At 38.0% G+C, this 25,677-nt stretch overlaps 3 protein-coding genes and 1 long non-coding RNA gene across 53 annotated transcripts in view; 1 reads left to right on the top strand and 3 right to left on the bottom strand.

The window, feature by feature from the left end:
• Positions 1-672: 672 nt before the first annotated feature.
• On the bottom strand, positions 673-10,716 carry LOC113525126 (small ubiquitin-related modifier 2). The gene is made up of 4 exons (XM_026911585.3): positions 10,559-10,716; positions 7,863-7,994; positions 4,857-4,928; positions 673-1,424 (listed from the first exon to the last, which is right to left on the bottom strand). The coding sequence occupies exons 1-4, from the start codon at positions 10,577-10,579 to the stop codon at positions 1,362-1,364; spliced, it is 288 nt and encodes a 95-aa protein (XP_026767386.1). The 5' UTR covers positions 10,580-10,716; the 3' UTR covers positions 673-1,361.
• A 118-nt stretch (positions 10,717-10,834) lies between these two features.
• Positions 10,835-24,942, top strand: nup85 (nucleoporin 85). Its single transcript, XM_053231362.1, has 19 exons — positions 10,835-11,618; positions 12,724-12,817; positions 12,924-13,086; positions 14,989-15,059; positions 15,502-15,533; positions 15,802-15,871; positions 17,267-17,388; positions 17,523-17,657; positions 18,111-18,233; positions 18,858-18,989; positions 19,333-19,439; positions 19,916-19,999; positions 21,462-21,527; positions 22,029-22,180; positions 22,312-22,429; positions 23,112-23,212; positions 23,379-23,530; positions 23,967-24,062; positions 24,805-24,942. Exons 1-19 carry the CDS (start codon positions 11,586-11,588, stop codon positions 24,901-24,903), a joined length of 1,950 nt encoding a protein of 649 aa, XP_053087337.1. The 5' UTR covers positions 10,835-11,585; the 3' UTR covers positions 24,904-24,942.
• On the bottom strand, positions 19,313-23,497 carry LOC128317695 (uncharacterized). The gene is made up of 5 exons (XR_008301251.1): positions 23,387-23,497; positions 21,475-21,578; positions 21,126-21,202; positions 20,417-20,516; positions 19,313-20,013 (listed from the first exon to the last, which is right to left on the bottom strand). It is a non-coding gene; the product is annotated as an uncharacterized LOC128317695 (long non-coding RNA).
• Positions 24,323-25,677, bottom strand: part of LOC113534414 (uncharacterized) — a 272,572-nt gene continuing 271,217 nt past the window's right edge. For all 50 annotated transcript variants that reach the window (XM_053231328.1, XM_053231329.1, XM_053231326.1 and 47 more), the window contains one exon: positions 24,323-25,609. In XM_053231328.1, the coding sequence (XP_053087303.1) occupies positions 25,603-25,609 (7 nt within the window). In that variant the 3' untranslated portion in view covers positions 24,323-25,602. The remainder of the gene's footprint in view (positions 25,610-25,677) is intronic.

Genomic DNA, 25,677 nt, shown 5'->3' on the forward strand with positions numbered 1-25,677 from the left:
ATAATAATAATAATAATAATAATAATTTCAGCTTTTTGTACAGAAGTTAACTCTAAAAAAAAAATTGTTTAAACTTACATTTCTGTCCAATATGCACTTTTTGAAATAAAGCAACTGCTTTAATAAAAATAAATAAATAAATCTGGCATATTAATAAAAAAAATTTATGAGTATTATTTCAGCTATTTTGTACAGAAGTTAACACTAAAAAAGTTCTGTCCCATCTGCACTTCATAAAAAAAAGTAAATTTGACATATTAATAAAAAAAAATTACAAGAGAGTTATTTCAGCTTTTGTACAGACGTTAACTCTTTAAAAAAAATACATTTAAAGTTCTGTTAAATTTGCACTTTTTGAATGAAAGCAACTGCTTTAATAAAAAAAAAACTGGCATATTAATAAAAAAAAAAAAATTAGAAGTTATTTCCTATTTTGTACAGACATTAACACTGAGAAATTATTTAATGATCCTTCCCATCTGCACTTTTTGAAGTAAAGCATGTTTTAATAATTTAAAAATTAATTAAATTAATTAATTAAAAAAAAATATGAGTTATTTCAGCTATTTTGTACAGAAGGTTTAATTTAAAAATTAAATTATTTGTCCAATTTGTATTCTTTTAAAGCAACTACCTGTTAAGGATTTTCTGCAGGATCAAATGAGGCAAATATGAGGTAAAAAGAGTTTTTCTTTATTTTAACAAATGATTTATTAGACAATACAGATGCTTAACTTGACAGAAATATCAGGACTTATTATTATTATTATTCACAATTCACCTACTGAATCCGGGGCTTGTTTCACTTTACACGTCTACTGCCAATTAATAACAATAAAAAAAAAACAATTTGTCTGAAAGAAGATAACAGAAATAAAAGCAGCTAAAATAATAAAAATTACAGACTTGTCCTGTATTACAGAGTATAACTTCATCAAGTGTTCATTTCATACAAAGTGATTTTTTTTTTATGTCTTTTGAGGACATGAGACGAAAACCGTCTCGCCTTAATTTCGGTGTCAAAATGTCTTTAAAGTAAAATCGCTCTACTCAAATGACGGTTTAGCAGAAAGGTCTGGACCACGGGCTGCTGTTTGTGGGAGCTTTTGTGGTCACTTCTTGCCAAAGAAAAAAAAAAAAATCTGGGCTTCTGATCTCACGGCGTTCACACTGCCACTTTAACGTGTGAATGAAAAAATCACTTATATACAAAAAGCAGGAACTGCAAAGGTGGAAGAGCATCAACACGCTATACAACAGCAGTCAGGAGTAACTGTGAGGGAAAAGAGGGAAGAGAGAGAAAGAAAGAGAGAGAGAGAGAGAGAGAGAGAGAGAGGAAGAAGGCAGTGAAGGTTCTGCGTTTAGACGAAGCCTCCTGTCTGTTGCTGGAAAACGTCAATTGTGTCTTCGTCCTCCATTTCCAACTGTGAGAAGGAAAGAGAGAGAGAGAGAGAGAGAGAGCAAGAGAAACATGAGTGAGCATCGTATGCGGCTGTGGGCGACTTTCTGAATGCTCTGTGTGTGAAATATTTCCACTAGGTCTGTGAAATCTGGCCTGTCACACCTGAAAGCTTCACACAGGCTTCCTCGGGCTTAATGACGCAAACTGAATGTCGTTATCCAAAACGGCGCTTTGACAATATACTGCTGGGATTAAGGTGAAGAAAAAACCTCATGACTGAAACATTATCGGGGGGACGGGAGTGTGTGCGAGAGCCATCAGTGTAAATCTTTTAGGGTGGGAGGAAGGGGGAAGAGAATATATTTTATCATACCACAGCACTGTTGCATTCTGGATTCTGATTGGTCAGAAGGTGTTGATTCATTTTCTTAGAACAGCAGCTCTGATAGTAGCGCAGGTTTATATTACTGCACTTGTTCTTATGCTTTATCATTTCTATAGCAACAGCTCATTCACTCGGACTTTTACAACAGATGCTCCACATAAACTGATGTAAACCGTGTGTAACTGTTGAGATGGTGAAGTTTTCTGTAAGGAGATGTTCGTTTAACATTTGTGGAAGGAGTCTCCAGTGTCAGCGCTTTGTAACAATCAGAAGTAAAGCTGTAACTTTATGTTGTACGACATCTTCAGGACAGAGGAGTTTACGCTTCGTGGTTTCTCAGTAACATGACAAACTGCATTTCTTCAAGAAAGAATGACTGTTCATAGCTGCTGTAATGTAAGTGAGAACTTGTTTTGTGGAAGTTCCACAGCAATAAATGTAACTATAAATGGATAAAAAGTATGATGCGCCATTCTTTAGTTAATAAAAAAAATGTAATCATGGCAAATTGCTGTGGTATAAGAGGAATAAAAGATTTCAGGACGCAGCTGCATGACTGCTGTTATAGAAGATTAGTCAACGCCTTCTGACCAATCAGAGTGGAGAATTCACCAGCACTGGGGTATAAGGTGTTTATAACAGGGCTGTTTTTTTAATAAGAAAAACAAATCTAAACCTGGTGTTTCTACACTGCTATCCTAGATGACTAACAGAAGCCATTTATGCCGTTTAATGAGGTCCTCTAATCAGGCGTTATGATGCAGTAAAACCATCATATTGCGTCTGGTGAATATTATATCATTCCTGAACTACTCTAAAATTTACATTCAGCTCATTTTCCCCATCCCTCATAATTTTCCTTTAACGTTCCAACTCAATAAAGATCCAGCGTGATGGCCGGCTGTAACGGCCGTAATGGCTGTGGCGAGCGTTCCAGCTTTAATGATCTATTGATCACGTTTATCGATCACGACACAATGGCAAAGTCTCCTTTGTGTTGTTAAAATGAAAGGAAATGAGAGGCCTCTACTAAATACCTCCCCCTCAGCATGAAATATGCATTTACATCTGTGCGTGTGCAGCTGACCCATGCTTTTTGTTAAGCACACACACGTTCGGCAGGAGTCCCGAGGGACCGATTGAGGGTTTGAACAAAGCTGCCATATGCAGGGTCCAAATGTCAGAGTGTGTCACCAAGACGTTTGTTATTTAAAACCCAGTTATCAAACACTTGTACCTCATTTTGATACTGAACTTGATGGGTCAGTCTTTCGACAGGGCCGAGAAAGGGTTAAATGATATGACAAACATATCACATCACGATACAGGACATTTCTACAATATACACATTATGTAGAGTTTGCTAACTGTCATCCAAACAGGAGTGACGTGATTGTAAAAATGAAATATAGCGATTAAGTTCTACATATAAATCAGTGTTGAAGGAGGCGTGGTGGATCACCGGTTTGTGAATGGAAGGCGGAGTCCGGGAGAACGAGTGGTGAGGAATGAAAGAGTGCTGCCAGTTGTTCATGATTAACAGAGCTTTATTTATTCTGTGTTTCTCACAATGAGCTTTTAAATGCCCAAGAAGAGAGACGTGGTGTTGCAGAGCAGAGCGAGACAGCCAGACAACATCCTGCTGAGCTCTCTCTCTCTCTCTCTCTCTGTGTGTGTGTGTGTGTGTGTGTGTGTGTGTGTAGCTTCCAGGAGTTCTTAAAGTTTTAATAATTCTTTGTTAATTTGCTGAAAAGTTGCAAATCCCTCCTATCCACCAGGGTGTCCCAAAATAATTTTAAAATAAAAATAAAGTTAGATGAAACTTTTATGTTATTATGACTAAACAATTAAATTAACAGTTAAAAGGTGGAAAAATAAATGCATCAAACCAATGAATTAAAAAGAAGAAAACATTAATGACAATTCTTGTGTTTCCAAAACAATATTAACTATTAATTTATTATAGTTATCTCAGAAAAGTGACTTTTTCTTTATTACTATTTTTAAATACATCTCCTAACACAGTATTGTTGTATCTTAATGACTAACAGTTAAGATATTATTATTATTATTTAAATATTATTTGACTCTCTCTTTTTTTTCCCCGTTATTATTGATCTGTGTTAATTTTTTTCTTAACAGTCCTAAGTAGCGTACTTAAGACTTCTAAGCCCTGACTGACGGTCGTCGATGGTCCGATCTAAAACACATCCACCAAAAGATGCACTTAGACTACGTCAATATCAAAAGGTCAATATCAGTAATCATATTTTCAAATATATACATGGTGATTCGACCAGGAAGGAAATTTAATTATGAGGAATAATCAGCACATTTACACATATATAACTTGAAAATAATCAGGTTTTGGCAATGAAACAATCAATACTCACTTCAGAAATGTGATAACGGGACGTTTTGAATACACATGGGTTCATCAATAATCAGATTTCCCTCTAAATGAACTCTAGTGGAGAAGTTGTATGTGGTGTAAAATCCAAACTTCCTGTTTTTTTTTTTTTCCTAATAATGAGTCACTGTACTGGTCAATATTTATTTCTTAAATGTAGTTTCTTGTGTTGTGTTGAATTATTGGTATTTCCCATATCCACTGCAGATCTCCTCTTTCTGATGATGTTTATGCATAATGTAAAAAAAAAAAAATTAAAGATGTAACAGTATACAGTACATGTGCCTAATAATCTGATTACTGGGTTCAAATCTGTTAGCAGTTTTAATTCAGTGTAAGATAATACAGTGTGCTGTTTACATGACGTTACATTAAGGCCTAATCCCAGTAGCTGACTAAATCAGATAATAATCAGATTATTCGTGCACATCTGAAGTAAACACTTTCAGGTTATCCATTTTAGGAAATACAACATTTTAAATTGTGGAGTGAAATCAGACCTTCAGATCGGACTGTAACTGTATTCCTGCAGTTTTAAAAACTGATTGTAGATCAGCACTTTAACATTTGAGGATAAACATGGGTATAAATAAATAAATTAATTAATTAATTTAAAAAATGTTTATAAAGCAGGTCATGTGATGTAGATACATAGATACCTGTGCAGGTGTGTCTGTCTCATTAATGGGCTGCCCATCGAACCGGAATCGGATTTGCCTCATCGTCAGTCCCTAAAAACAAAACGAGATAGGGGAAAAAAAAAAGATCAGTTCAGCACTTCTCTCTTTCTCACACACACACTCCCACACACACACACACACACACACACACACACACACACACACACACACACACACAGTCCCAAGGGAGGTCAGCACTCCCCCACTGCTGATTAGCTAAAGCTGAGGAAGAATCAATATTACATTTATTCTGCACATTTCCAGATGATCCACAGATGCGCTATTTACCTTCTCAATCCAAACACATCATTCTGACCCTCGTCTCTCCGTCTTTACCCCAGTCCTGTTAGAGGTATCACCACGACACTCAAAGATATCTTCACGATTACGGGGGTTACGGTTTGGCAAGATAAAGATCACGAGGTCATGGTAGTGCTGCGAGATACCACGATATACACCACAGTACAATTTCCTGACATGATAATGTTATTGAGATTTCTTTTTTAATTTAATTTTCTGGATTTGTTTTTAAAATAACAAATACAACCTCTGAAAAGAAGGAGGGAATAGGTTTTTTTTTTCCATTTTACAATTTTAAAGATTTAAATTGTTAACTGTTCAATCATTTATTTTTGTATGCTTAAAAAAAAATCCTACCACTGAACAATCATGATGTTTTTTTGCATGTTTCTTTCCAAATGAATTGATAATCTCTCCTGGTGTGAATGAAATTTAAATCATTTCTTACAGAAAAAGGTACTTACAGAAAAACTTTTTTTTTAATTTAATTTTAATTTATGCAAGTTACAGGTGTCAACCAATTAAGTGCTGATCAATCAGATCATTTATGAAAGAGCGTCAGATCATTTAGTTTGTTCTGCTTTAAATCAATCAAGCATCCATTTTGATACACATTAGCTACAGTAGCTAAACTGTAAGCCTCAGGGTCCATAATTTCCTGGTTGCCTAGCAACAGCGTTCTCACTGACTTTAGTTCTCGACTTTAATCACTTCAGTGGTGTTTTGCGTATTCAACTTCTTTTGTCCAAATCACAGATTTTCTACTGTCATTCAAACGCACCATAATGTAAAAAAAAAAAAAACAGACATTCCACCTTCTTCTTCTTCTTATTATTATTATTCATGGTTGGTATAAAGGCGGAATGGATCCCAATACGTGCGTTCATATTAAATTACACACACACACTTTTGTTTTTGTTCCAGATCCACAGCAGGGCTACAGCCTGGGTCAATTTCTCTCTGGCTAGACAACAAACGTGCAGAGTCATCTTTCTATCGCCATGTCCATCCTCACAATGGCACAATTCATTTATAAGATTAAGAGCTGTAGCCTGGCCAAAAAAAAAAAAAAACCTCAAGTGCCATCTTACACAAGTATGCTCTTGTCAACTTTCCCTCGATTTAATCACCACCACCATCAATCGGGCACTCGGTGTGAGAACAGTGACACAAGTTTGAACATAGTTTATGGTTTCATTTATTCAGAGAGCTCCAGCTTTGGGACGAGCGCCTGGTTCTCCTCAGCTACCGGAGATTTATTGGATGTTCTTGAAATCAATAAAGTCGCAGGTTGGAAAGACTTCAAAAACATTGTTTGGCCACTCTGAGATTTGACAGTGCAGTGTTACTTTTATTTGTGTCTATAGGAGTTGGAGCATCATACAATACACTAGTTACACTTTATGCTTCACGCAAAGCATTCCATCCATCCATCCATCTTCTGTACCGCTTATCCTACACAGGGTCACAGGGAGCCTGGAGTCTATCCCAGGGGACTCGGGACACAAGGCAGTGGACACCCTGGACGAGGTGTCAAGCCATCGCAGGGCACAATCACACACACTCTCACACACACTCACACACACTATGGACAATTTGGAAATGCCAATCAGCCAACAGCGCATGTCTTTGGACTAGGGGAGGAAACCGGAGTACCCAGAGGAAACCCCTGAAGAACGAGGAGAACATGCAAAAGGCAGGATTTAAACCCCCAACCCTGGAAGCGCGAGGAACTAAGCCACCGTTGAAGCAATCCAAAAAAAAAAAAAAAAAAAAAAAAGGGTTAACATGACAACTACATATTGATAGGGCGGCTAGTGGCGGGTTTTTTCCCTCTACAATTTTATTTCACGTGTGCGTTTAAAAGTAACACATTCCAACTGGTGCTAGCGACTCACGACAGAAATATCATATCACAATACTTATAATAATAAAGAAACTTTTTTTTAATATCTACAAAATATGTTTTTTTATTACTAAAAAGGAGGAAAAATAAAATTCTGGTACAACATTTTAACGTAAACTGCTTCTGATCTGAGTTTTTAATTGTTATTTAAAAAAGCACACACAAAAAATGTTATGAAAAGATATCACAATATCCAGAATACCTCCAAAAAGTGTATAGTGACATTGTTTATCCTGATATCGATATTATATTATATTGTTTCACTGTATCACTTTCATGAGTCCCACTACTTGCTAAACTACACACATCAACCTAAGACACATTCTGACCATCAGCAGCAACTATTTTACTAATTGAATAAATGGATTCAGACACAGAGGTGAGAAAATCCCAGCTCAGAGACATAACCAGGATGAAATTAACACTTCATTGTTCCTTCCCCCTAAACTAGTTGGGGTTAAATCATGTTAGCGATCTACATAAGTTAACAAAACACAAGATCATCAGTTGCTAGCTGATGAGTTTATGATTGTGCACCTCTAAATAAAAACCAATATGTAATATTAGATAATTAATTAATGTAATCGCATCTCACAATATCAGATATGATACGATTCAGTCATTTTGGATCCGTTATCGTGATTAAAATACAATTACTGTGCAACTGTTATCACGCCATCGCGTCATGCAAACAACACTGCATCCTGGATACCTGCATGCTAATGCATTTATTCAGTTTATGTAAATAGAAAGAGACGAGTGTGTGCGCTGTCACTCACCTGTCTCTCGCAGTAAGCCTTCATGAGTTTGCTGAGCGGCGTGTGCCTTTTAATCTTAAACTGCACCACTGAGCCGTCCTGTCCCGCCACCTTCAGGTTGATGTGGTCATTGTTCTCAGTTTTCACTCCCTCCTACACAAACACACACACACACACACACACACGTGAGAATCTGATCAATGTCTCTTGATCTGAGTTAGTCTTTGATTTCAGACTTTAGCCCTGCCTACTTTCAGAGGAAGATGCTGTTTAATTTGATTGACACTACACTCCGACCAACAAAAACAACTCTCTAATCACCTTTAAAGACGTGATGCTCTGTATTTTTTTCAACCCGCTGACTTTACCTCACTACAAACTACTAACTGCGTCATGTTCAAAAGTTTATTTTACTCTCCTCTGACCAAACAGCTAATCGAACTGCAGCCTTCAAGATCCTGAATCCCGTGTCTGAAACTGGAACGAACATGTCCTCACTCTCATCGCCTCAGCTTCAGACGTGTTGCCTACAACGTGTCTGAAATGTTTTGTACACTTTTCTGACCACGAGCTTCAGAATCGTACAACCTACACTTCTGTGTGTACTCGTATACATGCACCAGCTGCAGACGGGTGTGCAAACTTCTGAATATCCCGATTTTCACAGCAAAACTGAACATTTAAATTAAATTCTAAAGTATTGTTTAGTGCCATGTTATGACTCTCACATGGTTATGGGAAAGGTCTGTGGATTGCCATTTCCTGTGAAAGTGGGCGGGGCTTGACCATGTTTAGTGACAAAAATAGTAACAGCTAAAAGTCCAGATTGCAAAACTAGTGTTTACTCTGGATTACATCTGTGTTACAAAATCTGATTTGTACTTTTTGTGATCCCTGCTGTCTATTTACAGTGTAAACACCAGCGCAATCCTATTTTAAGTAAATCAAACACTTTGGTTTTGTGACTTAAAATCAACTTATAATACTTCTTTTACTTCCTATATGACTTTATACTGTAATAATTTGTAATCCCACTATCCGGTGTTACCAAGAAGACGACGAGTTTTCCATTTTGAGTCTGGTTCCTCTCACGGTTTCTTCCTCATGGGGTCTCAGGGAGTTTTTCCTCACCACCGTCACCTCTGGCTTGTGCATTACGGATCTAAATCTACCTCTGGATTTCTGTAAAGCTGCTTTGTGACAATCGTCAAAATCACTATTTAAATAAAATCAACTTGAATTATTAGCAAGAATAACCATTCTTTTATCTGGATGGCAAATAAATATAAGTGCAACTTGATTTATGGTTATCTGATATTTATCATTTGCACAGTGAATAAAAATATAACTATAGCTACTAGCATGAGCTTGATCTTTTTTTACACAATAAAAAAAGCCATTTAATGAAGAAGAAAAAAGTGCACCACAAATATGTGCGATATACACTATAAGCCCAAAAGTATGTGCACCCCTGACCATCACACCCATATGTGCTTCTTCAACAACCTGTTGCCACAAAGTTGGAAGAACACAATTGTATAGAATGTCTCTGTATGCTGTAGTGTTACAATTTCCCTTCACTGGAACTAAGAGACACAAACCTGTTCCCCATGACAATGCCCCTGTGCACAAAGCGAGCTCCATGAAGACATGGTGTGTGAAGGTTGGAGTGGAAGAACTCGAGTGTCCTGCACAGAGCCCTGACCTCAACCCCACTGAACACCTTTGGGATGAACTGGAACACCGACTGAACCCCAGACCTCCTCGACATCCCAACATCAGCGCCTGATCTCACTAATGCTCTTGTAGCTGAATGAACACAAATCCCCACAGCCATGCTCCAAAATCTAGTGGAAAGCTTCCCAGAAGAGTGGAGCTTATTATAACAGCAAACACAGGGAGAATAAATCTGGAATGAGATGCTCAACAAGCACATATGGATGTGATGGTCAGGGGTGCACAAACGTTTGGCCATATAGTGTATATGTAGCACAGCAAAATAATGTATGAACTTGTCTATAACTCTAATTTAACTAAGAAACCTGTCAGGACCTCAGCACACTGAATATTAAGAGACCTGCTTTGTTGAAGAGATCATCAGTTACAGCTAACTCACTAACTATCTGATATACAAACAGAAAAAGGAAAAAAAAAAAAGTGTTTTTTTTTATTTAAAAAAGTAACATCTCGTAATAATTTTTATACAGTCTGACCACATATGGTGTTGATACATCATCTGTAAGATATTAGCTAACAAACAAACATCTAGTTTATGCTAATGATGCTAAAAAGGATCAGTATTAACCAAATTTATGCGAATAATTTTCCATTTTACAGTTTTAAATGTGTCACTGTGACGGTTTCATTAATAGCCAGCACTAATAAACGTTGTTTGAACCCAATGTTGATTAAATTAATCGCTCATTAACATCCTCATTCGCTTCAAAAGATAATAAGCAAACTAGCCGAGATAGTTTTGCTAGCTGTGTAATTATGGCGGCTACCCGCCTAGCCAAAGCGCGTGCACAGCTCTTCCGGTGTTTCTACAGCAGCAGTTACAGTATTTATCCACTAAGCGGAATATTCTCTATCCTATAACAGCGTATGCATTTTGTTCCTGGATTATTTTTTATTCTTACATTTTTTTTCCATTAAAAACAATCCGTGCGCCGATATTATATATATATAATTTTTTATTATTTATTAATAACGCTCACCTTGGGTTTCTCGTCTGCCATGGTTATTGTATTTGCGCTGCCCTTACGCCGCCACACAAAAGACTCCGCGGGGACGCGCACGTCCGCGCCCCCGCCTTGAAAAACCGGCCGCGACGTGCGCGGCCACGACCCCGGCGCTCGTGCTCAGAGAGCGTCGCTGATTGGCCGAGAGGAGACGCGGGCGCGCAGGACGTCGGAGTGACGTCGCGCGCGGACCCGCGCGGGCGCTCTCGTCGGCAGCCCCGTGCCCTGCGTGCGTGCACGCGCGCGCCTGAAATCTAACGTCTTTTCGTTCACAAATTGCGCATCGAATAACTCAGTAAATCAAAGAAATTACAGTAAAAGCGTAGCAAATATTAGTTTTCTTATTTAAATATTCGTTAACGTAGTGAAAAGGGGGACATTTTGAGTGGTAACCATGACAACAGAGACTGGGTCCCTTCCGTCACACACTGTCATGGACGGGCGCCATCTTTGTTCAGGGATCACAATACACATCTCAGTCATTAGCACGGATTTCCTCCATAAACACATAAATATAGCTCATATAAATAATTGTATAGCTTTCAATTAACATCGAAATCATGAATGAAGTTTAGACTCGTTTCATTTTTAGCTTGAAATGATATTTATGTGAACAAATACACAGAATAAGCACAAACACATCTGTAATGAAACAATCATGAATACAGCCTAATAACCAAGTGCTGCAATTCCACATTTATGATCTTTATACTGAAATCGCCAAACAGACGAGCACTAATCCTGAAGCTAAACCCCAGCTCTCATTTCTCTCACGATGCGTTTGACATTTTATTTATTTATTTATTTATTTGTTTATTTTTACTCAGGCGTTCTGACAGCCCGTCTTACCTGCGTCACTTCCGGGGTCCTACCAGCGAGCAGCCTGACCGACGCGCTAAAATCTTGAAGCTTGTGGTGTGAAGTTAGCTAGCTAATGCTGTTCAAAACAATTAATTAATAAATTATTTGGATTTATTTGGGATTTTATTTTCTTTTTTTGTAAATGGAGGAATTAGATGTGGAGCCGACAACCACGGTAAACAGAGCTAAAGATAAAATCCATGATCTGGATCAGATACTGACAGTGTTAGTCTTACTGTATAATAATAATAACGATAATAATAGCTATACATATTGTTTATTTTTTCTACAATAAGATTGATATAGCGTTATTGTATTACATAGAGCAGAGTAATAATGTGTAATAAAGTAATTAAGTAATTTATAAAAGAAAAATTCCATTATTTTCATTTTATATGTTTTGTGTGTATTGTTACAGTCATTTGCTTGATCTCTCTCTCTCTCTCTCTCTCTATATATATATATATATATATATATATATATATATATATATATATATATATATATATAAAAGGCCAAAAGTTTGTGCACCATCACACCCATATGTGCTTGTTGAGCATCTCATTCCAGATTTATTCCCCCGTGTTTGCTGTTATAATAAGCTCCACTCTTCTGGGAAGCTTTCCACTAGATTTTGGAGCGTGGCTGTGGGGATTTGTGTTCATTCAGCTACAAGAGCATTAATGAGATCAGGCGCTGGTGTTGGTGAGGAGGTCTGGGGTTCAGTCGGTGTTCCAGTTCATCCCAAAGGTGTTCAGTGGGGTTGAGGTCAGGGCTCTGTGCAGGACACTCGAGTTCTTCCACTCCAACCTTCACACACCATGTCTTCATGGAGCTCGCTTTGTGCACAGGGGCATTGTCATGCTGGAACAGGTTCGGGTCTCTTAGTTCCAGTGAAGGGAAACTGTAAAGCTACAGCATACAGAGACTTTCTATACAATTGTGTGCTTCAGACTTTGTGGCACCAGTTTGGGTAAGAACCACATATGGCTGTGATGGTCAGGGGTGCACATACTTTTGGGCTTATAGTGTATATAGCGTTATTTATTTGGATTGTTTATTCTGTGATAAAATGGATATAGCATTAAAGCAGAATTAAATGAAATAGCACTCACTTCACAATATATATATATATATATATATATATATATATATATACTTGTGGTTAAAGATAGCATGTAACAGACTCTTGCAGTAAATCTACTCACACTTACAGTAATTTACAGTTAATGTCATGTGTGTGTGTGTGTGTGTGTGTGTGTGTGTGTGCACTCACACAGCTGATCCCAGGCGCAGGCCTTAAACAGAAGCACCTGGGCTTTGAGTGGGGTCCAGGAGACCTGCTGGTGTACGAGACCAACTTTAAATTACAAGGTAACAAACTGGAGAAGAGTGTGTGTATGGAAATCATGGTATGTTTGTGTGTCATTGACCCATAACTGTCCCTTTCTCCCTCACACACACACACACACATACACAGGTCCTGGGTCTGGAGGCTCCGGTTGTCCCTTTGTCCATGTGGTGCGCAGAGATGAGGACATCTACTCGCCCATCCTGCGCAAGCTCTTCAACGAGTCTCATCACATCTTCGTCGGGCTGCAGAACATTAAAGATGACGTTCCGAGCAAGAACAAGAAACCACAGTAAGAACAACAGATATATACTTATACTTACGTTCAGTCTAATCATCACACATCCTTACACGAGTGTACAGCATGAGGAAATACTCCTCCTGTAGGACCAGCAGGAAACACAACACGCTACGATACGATACGATACGATACGATACAGCTGCACAATACCGAGTCCTGACCGTCTCACGCCTGACTCTTATGTCTAACTGATTATTTCATTAAAATTTCTGAGTGATTAAAGTCTTTGATTAAGGTAGAATCTGTATTTTAGTGAAATGTATTTATTTTTTTGGCAGAAAGAATGGTTCTTACTTCAAATGTTTATCAGTTTATGTTGTCACTTAAACTGCAGTTTATTAATCATTTAGATCTTTGTATATAACGTGGCTGCTTTTACGACACTCGTGGGATGTTTTCCTTTTGTTCTTTTTCTCTTTCTTTTCATTCACCTCAGCCATGTTGAATTCTGGATTCTGACTGATGTTGATTAATTTTCTAGAACAGCAGCTCTGACAGTAGCACAGGCTTATATTAATGCACTCTTTCTAATACATTATGGTTTCTATGGTAACAGCTCGTTCACATGGACTCGTTTAGGTGGATGCTCCGAATAAACGAATTAAAAAAAAAACGTGTGTAATTGTTGCCATGATGAAGTTTTTCTGTAAGGAGATGTTTATGTAAAGTTGTATGGAAGGAGTCTCCAGTGTCAGTGTTTTGTAACAGTCAGAGGTAAAACTGTAGCTTTAACTTCTCAGGACAGAGGAGTTTACGCTTTGTGGTTTCTTTTATGGCTGCATTTTTTTAGTCTTATTAACTTCAAGAGCGAGAAAAAAGAGAGGCTGGTGAGGGAACGACTGTTTATAGCTGCTATAACGTAAGTGAGAACAGGAACTAACGGGTTTCATGGACTTTCCACATATAACGGATAAAAAAAACAATGGCATGCCATTTGTCATTGTAGTCGTTGAAAATTTGCTGCGGTATAAGAGGAATAAAACACTTGGAGATGTGCTGCTATAGGAAAATAATCAACCTTGGGATGGTAAGAGAAACTCCGCTTCATCACAACACCCTATTATCGATTATTATACTATAACAGCGTGACATGGAGTGATTTATTCCTGATATAGTCGCTACTCTGATGTTAGTTTCATTAGATCATAATCATGACCAGACCAAAAAAAAATCAGTGTGGACTTTTTTTTTTTTTAACCTTAATTCCAAAACCACTTATGTACATTAAAAACACGTTATACAGTGACCTCAGACATTAGTGTGTGAGTGACATGGCCAGATGTGTAAAGCGTAAATGCTATGACAATAAAATTAAAACTTTTTTTTTTTTACATTTAGTATACTTCTAACTCTCTGTGCTGCTGTAATGGGTGAATTTCTCTCTGTGATGAATAAAATGATCTATCTATCTATCTATCTATCTATCTATCTATCTATCTATCTGTCTATCTATCTGATGACTGGGACACGAGGCTGTATGAAATAAGGACTGTTATATCATTTAGCTGGCATTAACGCTCCAGACATTTTGCGTTTTATACACTTATATCTCTCATTCAGTTTTAATCCAGATGAAAGATTACAAGGTCATGATGTGTAGTCGTACATGTTCTGCAGAAAAACTGTGTGAATGCGGCGCTTTTAAAGCAGAACACACACAGCATACGTCACTTCAGCTCCAGTGTAAAAGCTCAGCGTTCTGAGAGTTTATCTATAAATGTCCTGTTTGACAGTGAGATCAGTGAGGTGCTGTTTAACTACGAGTGTTTCATTTATAACGGCATGTATAAATATACTCCACACACACAAACACACACACACCCAACCCAATGGTCTCTGTGCTGCTGTTCGTTTCTTCATGTGGTCACTCTCACTGTGTTTGTGTCTCCGCAGGTTTGTGAGCATCAGTAAGAACTACAGGTCTGTAATACGAGCCTGTATGGAGGAACTGCAGCAGGTCGCAGGTGTGTGTGTGTTTGAGTGTTTGAGTTTGATGGTACATGTAAAGCAAACAAAATTGTGCCCATGACTTTGATTTTTTTTTGATAATGTTGACCAATGTTAACGGTTGTGTTGCTCTCCCTCCCTCTCTCTCTCTCCCTCTCTCTCCCTCTCTCTCTCTCTCTCTCCCTCTCCCTCACTCTCTCTCTCCCTCTCTCCCTCTCTCTCTCCCTCTCTCTCTCTCTCTCTCCCTCTCCCTCACTCTCTCTCCCTCTCTCTCCCTCTCTCTCTCTCTCTCCCTCTCCCTCACTCTCTCTCTCCCTCTCTCCCTCTCTCTCTCCCTCTCTCTCTCTCTCTCTCCCTCTCCCTCACTCTCTCTCCCTCTCTCTCCCTCTCTCTCTCTCTCTCCCTCTCCCTCACTCTCTCTCTCCCTCTCTCCCTCTCTCTCTCCCTCTCTCTCTCCAGTATCAACTAAAGACACGCAGTACAGCAACCAGGTACTGATTCACACTCGCACACAGTAATTATAATATAATAATATTAATGTATTGTAATATAATTGTAATATAATAATACTAATATTAAATCCTCCCTCAAATCACAACACTAAAATACTACTACTACTAATAATAATAATAATTAAATATTAAAATTACATATCACTAAATAGAGTACTCCTTTTAAAAATAAAAGTAAATAAAAGGCACAAACTGAAATTAATTATTGTGTGTGTGTGTGTGTGTGTGTGTGTGTGTGGGTTTTAAGGTGTCCATTCTCTTAGCAATTGAGCTCATCTGGAATCTGTGTGAGGTGCTTTTCATCGACGCAGCACCAGGTAGAGTCACCTCAGATTATTCATATAACACACTTTACACACACTTTACACACACTTTACACACGCTTTACACACACTTTAATAAGAGCAGCTCGCCTCACTGAGGTTTTACAGCAGCGCCAACGTCCTATTGCATCTAACAGACATGTGATATGTGCACATGATGACGTTTACCTAATGATGATGTTATAAATAAATGAATACATGTTTTAACTTTAATATGTTTCAGTAAAATAGTGCTTGGGAGTCTGTCATGCTGCGATCTGTGTTATAGTGCTTAAATCACAGTAACTTACTCGTTTCTCAGTGTTAAAGTTTTGTAACAGAGAGCGAGCAAATCAGTTAGTCAAATACGGTATATACAATCCATGTCATAATTATTCTGGAAAACGTATTCGTCTCCCTGCCGACTTTCCACAGTCATCATTTACATTTATTGCTCTAGAAGATCTGTAAGATCAGCAAGTAAAATATACTTTTCAATTAAAAAAAAAAAAAAAAAAATCAGGTATGCTCAGATGTTCTATGGAGTGTGTTCGAAGGTGCTCTTTGGCGGGGAAAAAAATTGTAATCCAAGGTATACTTCCAAATTAGATTGTTTAAAAACCCTTTATTTAAATAGCTATTTCCTAGTAGAGATATTAAAAATAAAAAAAAAAAGGATGGAGTAATGGGCTGCGTGGTTCAGTAGGTAAAAACGTACGAGGTGGAGATCGCTTGAAATTATTACAAAGGGAAACGTTTTAATTATCACAGGAAGGCGATGGACTTTCCTGGTTTAAATGAAGAAGTAGATTTTTGCTCTTTTCTCTGAAATCATTCATTCACTTTTCCAAAGTGTGGTACTGAATAAGTGCAATATTTCTGACCTTTTGTGTACATGTTTCTGTTTATATTTATTTGTCGTCTCTCACTGTGGCACCATCTAGTGGTGTCCTTTTAGACGAGCTCTAGATTTACTCCACCTAGTGGCATTTTGACGCTAGCCACCTCTCTCTGTCCTTTCATTTCACCAGGTGCGTCTGATTTAGCTTCTCTCTCTCTCTCTCTCTCTCTCTCTCTCTCTCTGTTTCTCTCTCTCTGTCTGTCTCTCTCTGTTTCTCCATCTGTTTGTTTCTCTGTCCTTTCATTTCAGCAGGTGTGTCGGATTTAGCTGCTTTAGGTCAGAGTCCATTTGAGGCAGTTTTGTGTTTGTCGGGTTCACTTTTTTTATTTTTTTTTTTTTAAATAAATACTTCTACTATGCAATAGTCATGTAAATAAAGGCTATTTTAACAATCTAATTAGGAAGTGTGCCTTAGATTATCTGTTTTGGATTATACTTTTTGGTAGGTTTGAATGTTAACTGAGAAGTTTCTTAAAATGTAAATGAGTTATGTGGTGTGTTGTGTTTAGCCGGCTCTCTGCTGCTGCACCTGCTGGACTGGGTGCGTTTACACAAAGCTGATGTGGATGAAAAAGCGCGCGAGGTCCTGCAGAGCGAAAGCCCCACACGTCATCACGCTTACTGGGACGTGGTACTGTGTCCTCTCATCCTCCATCATCCTGTTCAACAAAAACCTGTTACACAGTATTAACCCTCTAACTCACTTTCTCTCTCCCTCTCTCTCTCTCTCTCTCTCTCTCTCCCTCTCCCTCGTTCTCTGTGTAGGTGATGAGTTTCGTCCTGCAGGGCCGTATGGACGAGGCTCGGCAGGTTCTGCAGAAACAGGCGTCTCTACAGCCAGCGTCCAGAACCGCGTATCAGCTCATGGACAACCTGCTGCACAAAATGCCTGTGTTTAATGTGAGGACTGCATTTATATCGATCCGTATAAGTTACGTTTACATTCATATATCTGGTAGACGCTTTCCTCCAAACGAACCACAGTCCAATCTTAGCAGTCAGGATGTTTTAGCTTAAGAGGCTCTAAAGTGGAACCCGAAATCAAACCTGAACATTCAGTAACTTCAGCACTTTATAGATCAGGTTTTCATGAATGCAGGGATTGTACATCAAATAGTAGAGTGTAAAGCCGATCTTACTGCTGAGTTTGATGCAATGCTGACTATTTTAATTGTACCGTCCACACTTACACTCCTGGCTATATGGTTAGACTGGATAAACAGGTACAGGAAATGATCTGTATTTAGTTCAAAAAGATGTGTAACATGAAATGTGAGCATTGAGGCTTTTACTTATACTCTGTGTGTGTGTGTGTGTGTGTGTGTGTGTGTGTGTGTGTGTGTGTGTGTGTAGCCCGGCGGCACTCAGACCCTCACAGAGTTTGATGTGAAGTGGAGGCACTGGCACGAGGAGTGTGACCGCTGTCTCCAAGACAACTCCTTCGCTAGCAACCGTCACCTGGAGACCATCTGCAAGGTGAGGCCTCGTCTTTCCCTAGTAATAATAATAATAATAATCATAATAATTTCAGTTTCAGCATGTCTAGTCTTACAGACTGTCTCTGGCATTTCAGAGAAAATGCAGAATTTATATATATATATATATATATATATATATATATATATATATATATGTATACAGCACTGCGCACCCAGAAGTTGATTATTTTCCTATAACAGCATGACACTTAGTGTCTTATTCCTCTTATACCACAGCAGGTTGCTTGCCAATAAGGATTTTTTTTAAAGAAATAAAGAATGACACATCATACTTTTTATCCATTTATAGCTACAGTTAATCAAGTTCGTTCCTGTTCTCACTTATGTTATAGCAGCTATAAGCAGTCGTTCCCTCACCAGCTTCTCTTTGTTCTCTCTCTTGAAGTTAATAAGACAGCATTTTTTTAAATTACAGTTACAGCTTTACCTCTGACTGTTACAAAGACCTGACACTTCAATGTTATACCGTAGTTCTGTCATCTTTAATGTTTACAGTGACAGGATTTCTTGTCTTTAATAGCAGTGATAGGGCTGGAGAACTGATTGTGCATTTTTGTGTAATTTTAATAAAGTCCTGATGTATTTCATTGCGTGTGTTCAGGTCCTGGTTGGTGATGAAGACGCTCTGTTGGAGCAGAAAGAGCTGCTGGGAACCTGGTACCATTTACTGATCAGCCGTCTGCTGTTCTCTCATCCTACTGTGAAACCCGCCGAGCTGCACTACTACGCTCAGGTATACACACACACACACACACACACACACACACACACACACACACACACACACACATATATAAACACACACATGATTTAATATTGTTATGTGGATTAATATGGATATCTAACTATATGATCACAGTGATGTAGAAAAATCGGGCCAAACACACACCAGCGATTTATTATTATAATTTTTTCCCCAGTTTTTGTTATAAAATGTTTTGAATATTAGAGGTTAGCTGAATAAAAACGCTGCATTAGGTTCTAATAACTGATACAACAAAAACACTTCTTTTTCACTTGTTTCTTTAAATCTGTGTTGTATGTTTTTTCATATGTGTGTGTGTGTGTGTTTCTAGTCGAGTATGGACATGTTCCTGGAGTCTCACAGCGCTCCGGAGCCTCTGGACAGCATCTTACTGGCTGCGTTTGAGTTCGACCTTCACCAAGTTATTAAAGACTGCAGGTGAGAGCTATATATATATATATTATACACACCGAACTAAACACACTCACCTCTCTCATCTCTCTCACCTCTCTCTTTCATTTCTCTCTCATTCTCTCTCTCACCTATCTCTGTCCCATCTCTCCCTCTCTCTCTCTCTCTCTCTCTCTCTCTCTCTAATCTCTCATCACTCTCTCATCTCTCTTTCATTTCTCTCTCATTCTCTCTCTCTCTCTCTCTCTCTGTCTCATGTATTTTACAGTGAAGGTTAGGAGTTGCTCATGGTATCTGCTTGTACTGTTGGCGGGGCTCATTTATTTCACATTCTGTCAAAACACATCTTTGTGCTTGTTTATTGTGATGTTTATCTCTTCAATCTTCATTGTTAGTCTTATGGGAAATGTAGAAACTAATTCATATTTGTACAGTATGTTAAGCTTTGTATTTGAAGTGTGTGTGTGTGTGTGTGTGTGTTTATTGTGTTTATCGATCTGCAGCATTGCCCTGAATAACTGGTGGTTTGTGGCTCACCTGACTGACCTGCTGGATCACTGCAAACTCCTGCAGTCGCACAACCTCCAGTAAGAGCTGAGCTCTGTACACACACACACACACACACACACACACACACATATATTAGGAGAAATATATAGTGATGACTGAAATATTTATAACATCAAAATAACAATATTTGATCAAGGTTTTTTTATTTGTTTTCAAATTATACAGAAAGAACAAAGGTATACAAAACTGAACTCCCCCATCCCCCAAACACCAGACATAGCATAAGGATACTATACATGATCAGATGTCCTGAAACAAAGAAAATAATAATAATAATAATAATAAATAAATAAACAATATGAAGTAAATATAAATAATATTCCCCTCCCCCTTTATTTTACAATACCATATTGCCTGCTTTCATTTCCTCAACAAAAGTTAAGAAAGGTTGCCAGATTTTATAAAATGCCCCAGTAGACCCTCTAAATGTATACCTAATTTTCTCCAGCTTAAGATGGTACATGACTTCCCTTATCGAGTGGTTGAATGTCGGTGGAATAGAGTCTTTCCATTTAATCAGTATCAGTCTCCAAGCTAGAAGGGAACAGAAGGCCAATATTTTAATTTTCCTTTTAGTAAAACTAATGTTTAATGGGGCCACACCAAGCAATGCAATAAATGGGGATAGCTCTACTACCTCTCCAAATAGCTCAGAGAAGGTCTCAAAGATATTGGTCCAGAACATGTAAAGTCTTGGACATGTCCAAAATATATGCAGCAGAGTTGCAGGAGCCTGCCTGCATCTATCACATGTGGGATCTATGTCAGCTTTAATCTTAAAAAGTCTGACTTTAGACCAATGTGAACGGTGTACAATTTTAAATTGTATTATAGCATGTCTGAGGCAAATGGATGATGAGAAAATACCCTGTGTTATTTTGTGCCAGACTTCCAATGAAATTAGTTCACCTAAATCTGTCTCCCAATTATTTTTGAGTTGATCTAAAGGAGTTGAATCATACATGCTGAGTAATTCATAGATCCTGCAAAATAACAATCTTTAAACAATTTAAAAATGCTTGTATAATTTAGAAGTTGGCACACACCTTCAGGGTCTGATAGTTGTCCATTTCTACTCTTTAAAGAAAGCATTTTACCTAAAATGGTGGAATGTAGATGAGCTCAGCAGCAGAGATCACAAACCTGCAGTCACAGTAAATAACAACAAACTCCTGTCGACCATCACACGCTTCAGGTGTCATAATGTAAACCCCAAGCACCTGTGAACAATGTGCCAAATAATTCAGATACAAAAAAGTAGGAAAGTATTAGTTAGTATTTGTTTAACTGTTAGATAATAATAATAATAATAATAATAATAATCATCATCATAGTATCAGATAGAAAAAGATGAAAATAAAAGGAATAATATTGATGATCTAATTATTAGTGCTGTTTGCAGCATTTATTTCTGAAATGTTGATAATACATTTGGCTCAAAGTGTTTGTGTGTGTGTGTGTGTGTGTGTGTGTGTGTAGTTTTGGCTCTAACCTGAGGGAGTTCCTGGTGCTGGAGTACGCCTCTGGACTCTTCTCTCATCACAGGTGAGACATCCATCTTCACATTACACACTCGACACTGTGCTTTACCTCCATCTACAACATACAGCACAAGCGTCCTTACAGCTGCATCACCTGATTCCACAACTGAACAAAGTGTGTGTGTGTTAAAAAGTTTCTTTTGTGGAAACCTGGAGAGGAACCAGACTCAGAAGGATATAATGCATCTGAATCATTACTGTATCTAATAAAATGATGATTTGTGCTTATTTTTCTCATTTTCACTCTCTGTGACTCTCTGTGTGTGTTAAAGACTCTGAGAATACTGAAAGTTTGAAGAATTCAACTTTTGTATGCAGTTTTTAGAAACAATTGATTAATATTTATACACGTTTATTACTATTGTATTAAAATAATATTTATACGTGTGTCACACTATTGTATTAAAAATATATCCTATTTATGACTTAAACACCTACGTGATGTGTACACCTGGCTCTGCTCTGTGTGTGTGTGTGTGTGTGTGTGTGTGTGTGTGTGTGTCAGTCTGTGGCAGCTAGCGGTGGATTATTTCGATCACTGCCCCGAGTTCGGCCGTGTTTATCTGGAGCTGCAGATGGAGAGAGTGCCGCTGGAGACGGAGCGCAAAGCGCTGAAGGTGCTCAGGATCTGTGAACAGAGACAGATGAACGAGCAAGGTACACACACACACACACACAACCACAGAGAGAGATTGTGTGACTGCTGTAATCTGTAATTATCAGTTATGCTTATGGAATTGTAACTGTGTGTGTGTGTGTGTGTGTGTGTGTGTGTGTGTGTGTTGCAGTGCGCAGTATCTGTAAGATCATGGCTAAAAGGGCTCTCAGTAATAACAGACTGGGTTCTGCTCTCTCCTGGAGTATCAGAGCTAAAGACGCAGCCTTCGCCACACTCATCTCTGAGAGGTCTGTGTGTGCGCGCGTGTGCGCGCGCGTGTGTGTGTGTGTTTGTTTCGAAGAAACTTACTAAGTTTTCAAAATGTCTTTTTATTTTTTTTAACTGATGTCATCACTTCCCCGAAAGTTCAAGCAGAAAAGCTCTGTGGCTCCAATAATTAGCCAAAATATTACTGTATATATTTTAAATAATGAGCCTTATATTTAAATAGTTGTAGTATGTTTATAAAACACTTTTTAAAAATGATTTTATTTTGATTTACAGTTAAACAGTCCCTGAACTGCAATATATTTGAGAATCCCTGCTTCATAAAAGTCTTATACACTTATTTTATATCTTGTGCAATATTGTTTCAGTACAAAAACAGTGAACTTGAATGAACTTAAAAGTGTAATGTTACAGATCATTTTTATATATTATTCCAAAAAAAAAAAAAAAAATTCATATATCAATGAGTAGATAAATATATCCTCAGGACTCTGTGGGATTTTTACCTGCTGAGCCAAAATCTGCACAAACAAAGGCGTCTTTGTGCTAGAATTCATTTCCACTGCTGTATATTTTATTTCTGATCGCAACAGAAACACTTTCTCAGAGAACACTGATATATAATGCTGCTCAACAGTATAATAATTCAATGCTCTTTTTATTAGTATTTAATATTTCTGAGCTGCTGCATGTGCTGTGCAGGTTTCTGCAGGATTACTGCACACGCGGCTCGTTCTCTGATCTGGATCTGATCGATAACCTCGGACCTGCCATGCTCCTCAGCGACAGACTCACATTCCTCGGTATCTGCTGTGTGTGTGTGTGTGTGTGTGTAACGTTCCTCAGTTCTCTCCTTGTTTTAAAAAACTTTAGCATTGCACCTGAAAATCGCTTTTTTGGGTCTCATTATTTGAGTCTCATATACATATATATATGTGTGTGTGTGTGTGTGTGTGTGTGTGTGTGTAGGGAAGTACCGTGAGTTCCACCGGCTGTACGGAGAGAAGAAGTTCACAGAGGCAGCGAAGCTCCTGCTCTCCCTCATGACAGCAAAGATCGCTCCTCACAGCTTCTGGATGACTCTGCTCATAGACGCCCTGCCCTTACTGGAGCAAAAAGAGGTATATACACACACACACACACACACACACACACACACACACACACACACAATAGCGTATCATGTATCCATGATTGCGTGTGACAGGAATTGAACACCGAGCAGCTCTCATTGTGAGGGTGAATAACAGCAGCTCAAGTGTTTGAGGATTTTTTCTACCCAATAAAAAAATTGTACACTTTAAATGTAATAAATAAAAAACTAGCTAATGTGGTTCAGTTGATGGCTCTGGTGCAGTGTGACTGAGTGAAACATGCTTCTGTGTGTGTGAGATCCTCATGTACATAAACTGTGTGAAGATTTCAGTCACAGAAGTTAAATATAGACTTAAATGGGATATTTCCTGTGTTCACGCTTTATTTAAAGCGTGAGGTTGGCATGATGTTTGTATGGAATTGTTTTTTAGTAATCCCAGGTGTGTGTGTGTGTGTGCGTAGGTGATCTTTTCAGTGGATCAGACCCATGAACTCATGTTCTGTCTGGAAGAGCTGACCTCTGACAACAGCAAGCTCGAACCAGAGCGTCTAGCACAGGTATAACACACACACACACACTTAAAATCACAACATTCGTTTTTGGTTTTTTTCTCTCGAGGTTTTGATTCTGTCATAAATCATTTATTTCCTTCTTAATTTCATTATCAGCACAAACTGAAATGTAAATAATGGAGCAATATGAAGAAAATATACTTTTATGATTGAAGTCATTTTCACGGTGGATGATGTGTGTCAGGTTATTTAACAACAGCGCATTTAAAACTCTTCACAAAGAAATAATTTAACAAAGGAAGAGGCACGTTGCTAAGTGTTTTATTCCTCTTACACCACAGCAATTTAACAAGGTTTAGAAATTTTATTAATTAAAAAAGAACCATTATAGATACTTTATCTGTTTATTGTAAAAATACAAGCTAAGTAAAAGTGAGTTACAGCTTTACCTCTGACTGTTACAAAGCGCTGACACTGGAGACTCCTTCCTTAAATGTTAAATAAACATCTCCTTACAGAAAACTTCACCATATCAACAATTACACACATTTATTTCATCTGTTTATGTGGAGCGTCTGCTGTACACGTTCCTGTGAATGAGCCGTTACTATAGAAACGATAATGTATTAGAACGAAGGCATTAATATAATCCTGTGATTTGCAGCTGCACTACTGTCAGAGCTGCTGTTCTAGAAAATTAATCACACCTTCTGACCAATCACAATCCAGAAGTGAAGAAGCTCCATGGTATACTGTATATGCAATTTTGTGTGTTTCTGTTTTTCAGGATGATGATGTCGAGTCCACAAAGCTGGAGCTGCTGCGATTGGCTCTGGTGCGTAACCTGGCGATGGCCATCGTGAAGGAGGGAACAGTCGAGGCCTAAACACACACACACTCTCACACACTCCAGGTTCATTAATTCACACAAAGCCCTCACGTTATCTCACTGCACTGTATATAAAACTAAATGAATGAAATGTTTTGACAGTTTAATTAAAAAAAAGCTTTTGTTACTGGTTTTGCAAAAACTGTCTCGTTTCTCCAGATCCTTCACTGTGTGTGTAACAGATAATATATATTTTGTTGTTAGACACATTTATTTTGAATAACTGTTGAGAAATGAGTTTTATTGCTACAAAATTCATGGTAAATACATAAACTAATTTTATACAGCAAAAATAATAATACTGTATGATGTAAATTATATTGTATTTATATATTCATTTCTTCAAAATGTACCGTATTTGATACCATCAAAAAAACAGGGATCAGCTATCAGAGAAAATAAAGAACATAGGTCTGATCCTGTAACAAAAGATCTCAATTATATTAAACCAAAGGACAAAGTGATAAACGTGACTTGTAGCGAGTCTCCTAGGAGCTTCCTCACATAAACTCCTCAGATGCCAAGTCCTGTGAGAATCCCACCAATGTCTTGAAACTGCTCCTGTCCATTTCAGCTCCATCTTCCACTGACTGGGTTCAGTTCCAATTCGTGTGGTTTTTCACCTGCTGTTCCAAATTATTCCCTCAGGTTTTCTCTGGGATTGAGGAAATTATTGTAGAATTGTGTGTAGTCTAATCAAAATCTAAAAGACAAATATCTGAATTAATAACCAAAAACTAGACTGTGGTACTTCATGATCAACAGCATGTA

Source organism: Pangasianodon hypophthalmus, chromosome 29, assembly GCF_027358585.1.
Source record: "Pangasianodon hypophthalmus isolate fPanHyp1 chromosome 29, fPanHyp1.pri, whole genome shotgun sequence".
NCBI lineage: Eukaryota > Metazoa > Chordata > Actinopteri > Siluriformes > Pangasiidae > Pangasianodon > Pangasianodon hypophthalmus.

Excerpts from the sequence above, each read along its gene's own strand:
- nup85 (XM_053231362.1), top strand. The coding sequence starts at position 11,586 with ATGGAGGAATTAGATGTGGAGCCGACAACCACG. Across the intron at positions 12,818-12,923 it reads GACCAACTTTAAATTACAAG|GTCCTGGGTCTGGAGGCTCC; the intron begins GTAACAAACTGG and ends ACACATACACAG. Across the intron at positions 19,440-19,915 it reads CAAGTTATTAAAGACTGCAG|CATTGCCCTGAATAACTGGT; the intron begins GTGAGAGCTATA and ends ATCGATCTGCAG.
- LOC113525126 (XM_026911585.3), bottom strand. The coding sequence starts at position 10,579 with ATGGCAGACGAGAAACCCAAG. Across the intron at positions 7,995-10,558 it reads TGGCAGACGAGAAACCCAAG|GAGGGAGTGAAAACTGAGAA; the intron begins GTGAGCGTTATT and ends GTGTTTGTGTAG. Across the intron at positions 4,929-7,862 it reads AGGCTTACTGCGAGAGACAG|GGACTGACGATGAGGCAAAT; the intron begins GTGAGTGACAGC and ends TTTTGTTTTTAG.